This window comes from Corvus brachyrhynchos, unplaced genomic scaffold (assembly GCF_000691975.1).
Source record: "Corvus brachyrhynchos isolate BGI_N302 unplaced genomic scaffold, ASM69197v1 scaffold167, whole genome shotgun sequence".
Classification (NCBI taxonomy): Eukaryota; Metazoa; Chordata; class Aves; order Passeriformes; family Corvidae; genus Corvus; species Corvus brachyrhynchos.
The window spans coordinates 2,543,310-2,555,639 of NW_008239547.1; the positions used below are offsets into that span (position 1 = coordinate 2,543,310).

The 12,330-nt window shown below is 38.2% G+C and overlaps 1 protein-coding gene across 2 annotated transcripts; it reads left to right on the forward strand.

Annotated features, from left to right (window-relative positions):
* The first annotated feature begins 6 nt into the window (after positions 1-6).
* Positions 7-8,362, forward strand: THNSL1 (threonine synthase like 1). Of its 2 annotated transcripts, XM_017741554.1 has the most exons (3): positions 7-601; positions 1,364-1,440; positions 1,950-8,362. In XM_017741554.1, the coding sequence occupies exons 2-3, from the start codon at positions 1,420-1,422 to the stop codon at positions 4,230-4,232; spliced, it is 2,304 nt and encodes a 767-aa protein (XP_017597043.1). In that variant the 5' UTR covers positions 7-601; positions 1,364-1,419; the 3' UTR covers positions 4,233-8,362. The 2 variants fall into 2 exon arrangements, with proteins under 2 accessions (XP_017597043.1, XP_017597044.1); XM_017741555.1 differs by having other exon boundaries at positions 7-1,440; positions 1,953-8,362.
* Positions 8,363-12,330: the final 3,968 nt, after the last annotated feature.

A 12,330-nucleotide genomic window follows, 5' to 3' on the forward strand; every position in this document is an offset into this window, starting at 1 on the left:
TCGCGCTTCGACTCCTTCAGGGAGCCGATGCAGGAGCGTGGTTTGGGGGCTGGTCTCGTGTCTATCCAAGTAACAAGGCCCATTTTTCACTAGAGCGCCTATCATCGGCACTGGTTGTTAAAATTGTGGGTCACGGCTAATCATAGGTAGGGGCTTTCCTCGTTCATGTCGAGCTGTGTTGCCAAAACAAAATGCCATTGGAGGTATGGGTGTAAGCTATGCTGCAACAACCCCACCCTTTTGGCATGGCGTTTATATCTGAAGTTGGGTGGGTGGATCATTTGAGCTGGTTTTACTGCTAAAGTTTTGGCAGTGGACAAAAAACTATTTCAAAGAAATGAGTTGTATTCAATGGTTGCAGGCTTCTGTGTACATGTACTTTATGCGGGTGGGTGCAAAACTGAGTTACACTGGAATGGGTTGAAATGAGTAGCTGAGTAAAGGAATTTTCATTAAGATTTTGCACCAAGTTAACTCAAGCTGATTTTAATCAATACCTATGGCCTAAATTCATAAAGCAGCCCAGATGTTACACTCATTATTTGTGTAATGCAAGTGACTGCAGCTCAAAGTTAATCTGTAGTGGAGCAGGACATGACAGGTAGGACACTGTGCTCGGCGTGGTTTTCATTCCCTTAGTTCACACACACAGCGCTTGAAATGATTCTTACATTCAGGAAATAAAGTCACTAAAATATACCGGGTTTGGGTTTATTTACTCCTAAATATAACTTTTTTACATCTGCAAGTTTAATATGAAGGTCTCTTCCTGTCCCAGGAAGGAATATGTACATACTTCTGTATGCAGTAGAGTGTGTTACTATTGCAGTACAGCTTTAGAGTAATACTGGATATTATAATTACTCCTTGCAGTTTGTTTTTCCCTTTTAATAACTATTACAAAAAACCTTTATATTGCATCTACACAGGATGACCACCTTATACTTTACAAGGATTGAGGGGAAAAGCCTGTACAGTATGATATGCACATCTTTACTCTGATCTGTGCCCCGTAATTACAGCATATCCACCAGGTCACAGCATTTGGTGCAAACACAGACTTACTGTTTGCAAGCTCAACTTCCCATAGAAGTGAGCAAATGCTCTTCCCCCTGCCCCCCTCTAAGTTTTAAGGAGATTTTGAGAGTCTTTCCCCCTTTGCTCTAAACATCACAGACAAATCATGTGCTCCAATTAGTGCTGATATTGGTGTTTATTTCTCTAAGTAAACAAAGCACAATGTTGGGAGTTTCTTGCTTCTCAGTTACTTTTTTTTTTGTGGGTAGTGTCCTCATGATTTCTCTCTCTGTCTCTCTCTCCCCTCCCCTCTCTATCCCCAAACTTATATTCAATACAATTACAGTATAGAAGTTCTTCAAAAATCCCTTGCTTGGTTTGTCATCCCTTCAGAAGAGTTGAATGCAACTCTTACACAAGACCGTGAGTTATCTGTGTATTTAAGTGGGTCTTGCATTTGTTTTTTTAGAAAGAAAGTATTAAAAAAAAGTTTTCTTGGGAGGTGGGACAAATGCATGTTTTGTTAACATTTACAAGATTACAAGAAGGTAATCAAGGTAATTGCTGCTTATAAATGTGTAGTATAAAATGTGTAGTATAAAAGCAGGTGTACTAGAAGAAAAGCTACTTGACTTTTAATTCCTATAAGCAATATTATTTGCGAACAGTATTACAGTGTTAGGCTTGGATGTCTTTTTTTACCTTGAGGACATGGACTGTTTGAAGGTGGATTTGTCAGTGGAAACAAGCCGGAACTATGCAGGAGAGGGGAATAAGTCTTACTCTGAAAAATACCTCCTTGGCACTGATGAAGTTGTAGCTGGATTTATGTTTGAAGTCTTGTTCTAAGTTTTATATCCTTGAGGGTTTTTTCATAGGTGTTTGCTGAAGGACTAGTTACTGTTTGTTTTTTTGTTTTTTTCTTTCTGAAGCAGCTAAGTGGATTGTCAAGTTGTCTTGGAAAAAAACCCACAACAACTCATCAGAAGATGTTTCACATTTTTCAGTATCAGCCTTTAAGACTAATAACCCAAAACAGTCTTTCTAGCGTGTGTTTAAAACTGATGCTTTCAAGACCTGTTGCATTTGCACAGATATGGAAGTCATGGTTATCAAGTCATTCTCTTCTTGGAAAGAAAAATATTATCCTGATGGGACCTCCAGGTGCTGGGAAAACAACAGTTGGGAGAATAGTAGGCCAGAAACTGGATTGCCCTGTGATAGACATAGATGACGATGTCCTTGAAACAACGTGGAATATGAGCGTGTCAGAAAAACTGCAGGATGTTGGTAATGAGGAATTTCTAGAGGAGGAAGGAAAAGCCCTGTTGAAGTTCTCAGCATCTGGAAGTGTAATTTCCCTTAGCGGGTCCAATCCAATGCACGCTGCTGGCATGCAGCACATGAAGAAAAATGGAATAGTTGTATATCTGGATGTGCCCACAACAGTCATTATGAGCAGGCTGAAATCAAAGGAAATGGATCGTATAGTGGGCCTGTCTCCTGGTATTTCTCTCAAGGACATACTTCAATTTAGGAAGCAGTTCTACAAAAGGTGGTTTGACATCCGTGTTCTTTGTGGAGGGGATATTGCAGCAGAGGTTGTAGCAGAAAAGGTACTTGACGCTGTGAAGAGATACCAAGACTCAGAACTGGAAACTTTCATTTCAACGAGGTCTAGTAGGTCTGGAAGGAGTACGGAAGAAGACTCTCATAAATTCTATTTCAGTGACGTTGTTACTCAGGGCTTAGCCCTTGATGGAGGACTCTTTGTTCCTGAGAGAGGACTTCCAAAATTCACTGCTGAAGAATGGCAAGGTCTGATAGAAGCAACTTACACTGAAAGAGCCCAGGTGATACTAGAAAGATGCATACATCCTGATGATATTCCTGCTTCTAAGCTGGCAGAAATTATTGAAACTGCATATGGAGAAAACTTTAGTTGTTCTAAAATTGCCCCAGTTAGGCATCTGGCAGGAAACCAGTTCCTTCTTGAGTTATTTCATGGACCAACAGCATCGTTTAAAGATTTTGCATTACAGTTGATGCCACATTTATTTGCCTACTGCATTCCCAGAAGTTGCAATTACTTGATTCTGGTAGCTACTTCTGGGGACACAGGGAGTGCTGTTCTAGATGGCTTTAGTCGTCTCCATGACACTGACAAACAGAGAATTGCTCTGGTGAATTTTTTTCCTGAGGATGGAGTAAGCCCAATTCAAAAATCACAAATGATTGGCTGTCAGAAAGAAAATGCTTGGTCAGTGGGTGTCAAATCTGATTTTGATTTTTGCCAGACAGCTATAAAGCAAATCTTTACTAACTCTGATTTTACTGGCTTTCTTACAGTAGAATATGGAACAGCTTTAGCTGCAGCAAACTCCATAAACTGGGCACGACTGCTTCCTCAGATAGTTTATCATGCCTCTGCATACCTTGATCTTGTTCATCAAGGTATTATTTCTTTTGGAAGCCCTGTAGATATTTGCATTCCTACGGGAAACTTTGGCAACATGTTAGCTGCTCTCTATGCTAAAATGATGGGCATTCCTATTAGAAAATGTATTTGTGCTTCCAATGAAAACAATGTTTTGACTGACTTCATAAGAACAGGTGTTTATGATTTGAGGGGAAGAAAATTAGTTTCCACTTTTTCGCCAGCAGTAGATATTTTGAAGTCCTCCAATCTTGAGCGATACTTACACCTGATTGCTAATGAAGATGGACAACTGGTGACAAAATTATTTAATCAGCTGGAAAATCAGGGCCACTTCCAGCTGCGGAAAGATCTACTTGGAAAGCTTCAACAGGACTTAGTGGCTGGCTGGTGCTCTCATGAGGACTGCCTGGCTGCCATTCACTCTGTGTACAGTACTACAGGATATATTTTGGATACACACACAGCTGTAGCTAAAGTAGTTGCAGATCGATTACAAGATAGAACTTGCCCAATTATTATTTCATCTACAGCTCATTATTCTAAGTTTGCACCTGCTATCTTGAGGGCCTTGAGGATTGCAGAAATAAACCAGAATCCATTAAGTCAGCTACACCTGCTGAGTTCTTACAGTGCTCTGCCTCCAATCCACTGGGGCCTATTAGAGACCCTGAAAAAGACAGGAAATGGGGATCACCAGGTCTGTGCTGCTGATATGACTGCACTGATGTCCCATATAGAAACCTTAATTCAAAATCATTTTATGAAAGTTTTTTGAGCAACTGATCCAATGTCCACAATTGTAATACCTTCTTAACAAGCTGCATGTTTTACTAAAGCCATTGTTCATCTGGCCTGTGTCCAGTCCACAGCTTATCACACAGTTTTAGATTCAGTTGTCGAGCTTTCAACAGTATTTGTAAGTAATGTGTGAGATTTCTAGTGGTGGTGAAAGGTTGTGAATCGAGAGTGTAAAACTGTTAAGAGGAAGAGCATTTTGCGGATCACACACAGTAGAGAAGCCAGTACTGCTGGCTTTCCTTGGCAGTGCTGTCTCCTTCACAAGCCTGAAGGATCCTCGATGGAAGGAGGCAGATAATGAAGTCTGACCTTTCTGGAACTAATAGCTCTGGTTTTGTTGCCACAATGATGTGAACCTTTGGTCAGTGGATGTTCTAATTAAACTTCCACTCATTTCACTTAGGGCACTGAAACATAATAAGATAATAAAATGGTGTTCATATGTTACTAACGAGAGTTGATTTCACTACAAAGATTAAAGTATCCTTGTATTATTATTAGTCCTTGAACCATTGACTTTTGTGATATATTACCTTCTATGTATTGTGTGGCCAGTGTCTAAGTAAAAAAATCTGATCTTTTTTTTTTAGTACCTTTTTCTCCCAAATATTTTCCTGTGTCAAATAGAATACCTAATTCAATATTTTTAATATATTTGAGGTGTGGCTCTTCCTCCACTGTCTTGTAGTCTTTTTCCTAGATGTTTTTTATTTGAACTTTCAACTTTAGAATCCTTTTTTAGTACTATAGGAGAATCTGCTAGTAGTAACAGCCATCTTCTTAAATAAGAATCAGACTTCACCATTTATTTGCATATGTTTTTTGTATTATGTTTTGTCTTTGAGATCATATAGCTTTTCTTGTTCTAATACTTATGTTTTCATATTTTTCATAAGTTAATTTCCTTGATGTTCTGTTCTATTCATGCTTTGCATGAATTAGCGTAAGAAATAAGCTTCCCAAATTGCTTGGCATCTCATCAAGGAAAGTGAAGGATGAATTCCAGTGTGATAGCATCAGAAGTGTTCATTATGTAACCTAAAATATATCTACGTGGTTTTGCTAATGACAGGCTCTTTGCTTTTTTTTTTTTTTCCCTGAAGAAAAAATAGACTGGATTGTCCTGGGAGATCATGTGGTTATGGACAAATGTATTCTGCTAATTGAAGATTATATTTCGCAAGGACATAAACTACATTTCACACTATGAGAAATGGTAAAATGATGTATTGGAAGTTTTGAGTGGCATGCAGTTAAAGGTAAAGAGCTAAGAATCTTCAGATATAAGGACATATAGATATGGGAAGTTGTGTTTCCTACTAAGATTCAAATAATCTGGTAATTGATAACATTTTTTTTTGCCTCTTCAGTAGGCAACATTTCCTACATTCTCTTGGGGCTTTGAACTGTTGCCGTATCTGACAGCTTCCTCTATGTGCCTGCTTGTACTTTTTGCCACACTAGAAGTGAACAAGACACCATCTAGCAAACTATTTTAAAGAATTGTCATTTCCTCCAGCGTAAGGTAAAAGTCTCAAGCATGATGTGCCTTTGCCACAGTGAATCCATACACAGTATCATTAAATGTAGCTGAGAACATGGGTGTGACACAGTAGCTTTCTAGATTCTCCCATTCTTAGATACTTTTTTAGGACCTTTCTAGTTCTTTGCTCGAACCTCATTCACTATGTCTGCAGGAACTTTGAAAAATAACTTTTTGTTTTCATGGAATTGTGAACAGACCAGGTTGGAAGTGATCTGAAAACATCCGGGCCAATCTTTTGTGACTAAGGGAGCCTAGATGAGACTATGTAGCACCCTGTCCAGTTATGTCTTAAAAACTTCCAGAGATGGAGACTCTTCCACATTGCTGGGGCGATTGTTCCAGTGATTGTGTTCTCACTGAAAAAATTTGTTTCTTATATCAAAATGAACCTTCTCCTGGTGCAGCTTCCCCCTTGTCATCTCCATATGGCTCCTTGGAAGAGAGAGCCTCCAATCTCTTCCTAACCACCACTGAAGCATTGGAAAACTGTGCTGAAGTGCCCACTGAACCTCCTCCAGTGTGGAAAGATTTGACTTACTCAGTGTCCTTGCAGGGCAGGGGAATTTTCATCATTTTCCAAACATGGCATGAGAAAGACCATGATTATGTAATTAAAAAAAAAATCCAAGTCCTGTAAGAAAAAGTTTCATAAGCATATTGCCAAGAAAGAAGCAGTGCTCGTATCAGTGTTGAGTGAACATCCACCTTGTATTTATGTATGTTCCAGTCTGATTCTTACAGTAATTCCAAGTGGGAAAAAAATGTAATTTTTTTCTCTGGATGTGCTCCGTACAAAACCAGAATTCTAAATCTTGAAAGCAGAAAAAAAAAAAAACCAAACAAACCAAATTGCCTGGATTGAATTACTGGGACAAGGTTTGGTTTCAGCATACAGACTTGGTGGAAATCCTGCAGTACCTAGTTCCATGGGGCTTAATTCAATTTGGCATGACAGGGCAATTTGTCACACACTGTTACAATACTTTGTGGAAACATCTTCAAAGAAGAGCTTGTCTTCTTAGAAAGTACCTGAGAGGGAAGAACTGAGATTCTAAACAAGATAAGACTAGGAGCCAACATCCTACCCTGAGATAACTCAGTGTTAGATAAACTGGTCAGAAATAAACTAGCAGGGGTTTTATTTTGGCATGACTTAATCATTATTTCAAAGTTCATGGCAGTAACCCAAGTATGGTTTGAATTTCTAGTTGCTGCTTTCCTATCACATGAGCCATTATAGCAGTTGATATAAATTAAATAAGTAAAAAAATGAGCACTTGTACTTAGGTAAGGGCTTTCAACGTGGACTAAAGGTATATAAGGGCAGTGGTTAATGAGCACATACAGTATTAATACATTTCTCAGCGTGTCTGTTAACTTCAGTAAACTATTTTTGTGCACTACATCTGCTTGTGGATCCTAGTAATGGACATTACAAAATGCTGCAGTAGTGTTGTGATCCTGGATGTACATAGTATTTGTGACCTGGTGTTAATGCTGTGTTCTCGTAGCTGTAGTGTACAGTCTTTTGTTCTGCAGGGCCTACAGGAATGGAAGGGAAAAAATTTCCAGCATGCTCAGAATAGCTGGCTGTGTGTACATAGGATAGCAATCCCCCTTTCTTCCCAGCTTAGATTTTCTTAGTGTCAGTAATATACCGTGGTTCAACAAATATTGTGCTACTGCTATAGTCCTTTTTTTCCCCACTGTCAGTATTATGAAAGATTCAAAAGGCATTAAAGACTGGGCATAAGTGCCCTTTTTGTCTTGTGTGTTCAGCGTGCAGACACTGTGCACACTGAGTGCTGCCATACGTTATTTTCTATTAACGTCTTAAGGCAAAGGTGGTGTGCCAATGGTACAGAACAGCAAATCTATATTGTGCTGGTTAGCAGGATTCTTTAAGCCATTTAGGTTTGCTGTGTACACAGTTCGTTCCTATTTGTCTAGCAGGATGTTGCAATATCAATCAACAAAATCCAGGTTGATGGAGAGTGTGAGCATGCAGAACTACACATTTCCACTGGCTTTGTTGACCCAGCATAATAACATAGCTTTAGTTAAGCTGTTATTCTTCTGTACAGATAAATCTTTGCTGAACACTTGCTACTACATGGAAAACCTTAGGGACAAATTGAACAAATGTAAGGACAAATATAATGTCTATGTTTACACTTTTTATTTATGTGAGAAATGCTTTGTTTTGCTTACAGATGTACCAGGTGCTCATTACTTGCATTTAGTCACAGCCCTTCTTCTCAGGGTGACAGAGAGTAATGTAAGGTAAAGGATGAATAGAGCATCAGAAGATAATTTTGTGTTCTTAATATTTTATGATCTAGAAAGGATTGCTGTTTACAGTTTTGAGGTGCTGGAACATTTTATCTGATGGAACTCTACAGGGAAGATTCTTGTTGTTCAAAAGGTCAGCTTTGCTTTCAAGGACATCAAGAACAGACATTGCTATTAAGTATATCATGTTTGGCATACCTGAAATACACATTACTCATTTGTATCCACTGTATTTTTTTCTAAATAAATACTGCAGGATCCACACTATAGCACTTTCTTTGCAAATATGTTTGTAAATCCTTATCAATCTGCTATGAAGAAAATCTACTAAAATAAGTGGTTTTCGGAGTTTGATATTCTTAAGTCATGAAAGATGTGTTCCATCCTGTGTTTCCTTGAAAATTAGGGGTATAGTTGATGACAATGTCGTAATTCACTGCTAAGACTAAGGTTTTAGTGAGATAATCTGCATCATTCTGGAAGGAAGTATGTATAGAAAAAGAAACACAGATCAAAACCAGCAAATGTCTAAACACTCTGTTTACATTGCACCACAGATTTGTCCAGTGCTGCATGCAAAGCCTGTATTCTGAGGATTAGTATGGAAAAGCAAATCTCTGACTGTTTAATGTTTCTTATTCATGTTTAGTTCAGTGGAGAGATGAGCTAGTTGTCTGTTAGCTGTTGTGAAGCAACTTTGGTACACTTCTAATATCATTTCAGGATCATGGGCTTAAAAATTACTTGAATGGTTTAAACAGCAATGAGCAGTTAATGTCAGAGAATTAATGTGAATGGACCATTGATTCTGAACATGTATTAGCAGCTTAAGGAGGATTTAAATGTCACTGTGTTTTTTCACAGCAGTTACAATGTGCTCAGCTTGCTTATGAGAACTGGGAAGCTGGTGCTTCAGATTTTTCAGAATGTAGCAGTCTAAAAGATGACTCTTGCTCTTGCTCTCCAGTTTAGCTAAAACTTTTGAAGATCTCCTAGACATAGATCTGTTTGTCCCTTTTACTCGAGAAGACTTTATTCCCTGATAAATGTTTAAAATGCTGTCTGGCCTCTTTCTTGACTGTATAGGAAAATTATTTAGCAGAGTTAAGAAAACACCTGATTTACTTGCTTATGTACAGTATCTTATAGAATTTAACCAAGGAGAGCATCCACAGTGTGTTCCTTGTGCAACATAGGAACACATTTTTCATAAAAAGTGTGTCTCAAGTTTCATGAAATCAGTTACATAGCACCAGCATTGTTACTCCAGCATTTTATTTAGATATTTTGTCACTGAGATTTGGAATAGACTTAGATTTTCAAATAGTTTATTTTATTTTAAAGAAGTTATTGTTATAGAAACATGCAAGGTATCACCCCCAAATTTAAAATTCATCATGACAATAATTGAGTCAAACCCAAAACACCTTGAAATGTAAATCAGAAAGGAATGACTGAACAGATTTGTTATGTGCATTCACACAGGATTTGGCTCTTAACCATGAGTTTATTAAGAACATAGGAGGAAATAAAGTAATGATTGTTAAAATCTACAAATGCCATGAAACTTAAATACTAAGGAGCCACTTAATCAGAGCAAGATTAATTGCCTGGTTAGGAGCTGTAAGCAATTTGCATTTCATTCTGGCCTAAAGCAGACCTGTGTTTTTCGGACCATAGAGGTTTGAGAACATACTTAACAAGTTGAACAATTTGTGGTAGGAAGTGCTGACTTTGAATAGTGTCTGGAAATGTGCATTCTCAACCGAACACAGATTTTCAGCATGCCTTGTGGTCAAAAGGACCAGTGAGATCCTGAGGTTAGAAATGGGAATACTGTCAGGGAAGTAGTACTACTGTCTGTATTTGACTTTGGTGTAACCTTTTGGAAGAATATTATGCCAAATTTCAGTAGTCACAATTTTCAGTAATGCTGGGAAGTTGGACAGAAAAGTCATGAGAGCGATAAAAGTATTAAAAAGAAGCACTGGCATGAGAGTCTCAACAAACAGAATCTGCTTAGTTTAGTGAAAGAAGAATCAGCCTAGATGAATCCTCTTTGGAGAAAAATTGATAATAATGAACTGTTCCACCTAACAGAGAAAGATCCAGCAAGTCTAAGCAGAAGTCGGACATGTTACAAAAAGAGATAAAGGTACGTAACCGAACAGTAAGGTATCCCTAGTCTGGACATATTATATGATTTCCTGAAAAAATGTGATTTGATAGAAAGAGGACTAATTCAGACAAGTCAGACCCATGTTACACAAGAGGTCAAACCAAACAATCACAAGTCGTGTTTGGCTGCCCCAGGAGTAACTTGCCTGTTAACAAAAGCATGAACAGCATTTCACAGAGGTTTGAGAGCTAGAGATTGTGAACTAATTTCAGTTCTGCTGTGGTGTGATCAGTACACAGAGGAAGTTGTGTGCTAAATAGCCTACTGGATATGTTTAACCATGTTCTTTCTGTCTCCAGAGAATTGCAAATGGACTGCTAATGCACACCCTGACTTGACTCATGGCTATTAGGATATGCCTCATTAGTTTTAAATTTCATTATACAATTCGCCTTGTGATGGTTTGGGCTATATATACTTTCATTATGAAAATGAGGTGAACAGCACAGGAGGAAAGTGTCTGTGTAAATGTCAGCTTTATTGAATGTAGCTAATTATTATTTATTTTTCCAAACTTTTTAAAGTTAGAGATCTTTTAAAATTTATTAGATATTTTTGGACCCCTTTTCTCTCTGCTTTTACAAGCAACTTGCAATCCAATGGCCATTTTCAATTCATTTTCAGCTCATAACAAGATTTATATGACAAATGGGAAAATCCAATGCTACCTTTTTGTGGTTAAACTTGAACTTTTATATACCAGTTAAAGCTTAGAGAAGGTAAAATGTACTCACAGGTTCTGCTCTAGCAATGTATTTTGATTAAAACATATTTGCTGGCGATTGAATCACAAACTCAGACCAGCAGGGAATCTGAATCGTTTCTTCAAAGGAGTGAGTCGGTTTTATACACTTTTCTAAGGCACAGGATTTCCTCATATGGCATGACCTATCCCGTATTGCCACATCAGCAACACACTTCCTAAATGCCCTTCTATGGGATGGTCACTCACTGTTCACTCGTCCGTCAGCTCCTGGCAGGCTCCTCTCCGTAGGGGTCTGCCGTGTGACGCCTCTTTCCCCAGGGTCCAGTAGAGACAAGCCTCTGTGTGCCACCATGTGCTCCTTTGTGCTGCCATGTGCCTCTGCAGGCAGGTTTTACAGCTCACAACCTAATTCTCTAATTCCCCATAATTCTCCCTTTTCTGTTTTATACAAATAAAAATTATGACAGTTATTAAACAGGTAGAACTTTGAGAAACAACATAAAGTTGTCTAAAGCTTTTACTATCACTCAGAGTCTGCAACTGCTGGAAGGTCATGTTGAATCTAGAGAAGACTTAGAAAGTCTTTCTTAGGCAAGACTTTTAAGTTTACTTTGAAAGAGGGTCCAGCTTTTGTAAGCTCAAATTAGCAAGTCAAAATGACTTGACTACACTTTTAGGGCAGAAACCCTTGGGTCTGATGGTATAAATCCCTAGTCAGCCAAGGCTAGGGCTTGGCCTTGACTGAGAGGGTTTCTCAAAAATACTTATAAAATTGCTTAAAAACTTCAGTAATATCATTCTGAATGCGATTGAAAAATTAAGAACATATAAAATTTTTTACAGTCTTTTGTGGGGGGTACACCCCATCTCTGCATTCCCCCTTTTCTGTTCTAACAATATGTAACACGAACATCTTTCAATTTACCCAATTCAGGAAAATATGGAACATAACATGCAGTTTTCTTACTATGAACAATAAAATAATACATCTAATACAACAAGTGTGCACCAAGTAAAAATAAGCAAGGTAATATCATTAACTGCTTAAATACTTCACTGTTTCACAGAATATATATAAATCTAGGCTTTGGACATTACAATTATAATAACATTAACTTTTTAAGTGGTTTCAAAAGGTTTCAAAAGGTAACAAGTCTAATTCTTGCTTTAAAAAATAGCTTACAAATTATAATTATTTTCTATCACAAAAATCAATCAGAACAATGCAGGGTGTCACAAGGTGGTGTGGTAAAAAAAAGCATTAGCTTGCAGCTGCTCTCGCACAAGCTGGTGCAGATGCTGAATGCTGCAGGCTCCCCCACCCCCAAGGAAGGGGCAGGAGACAGGAGCAG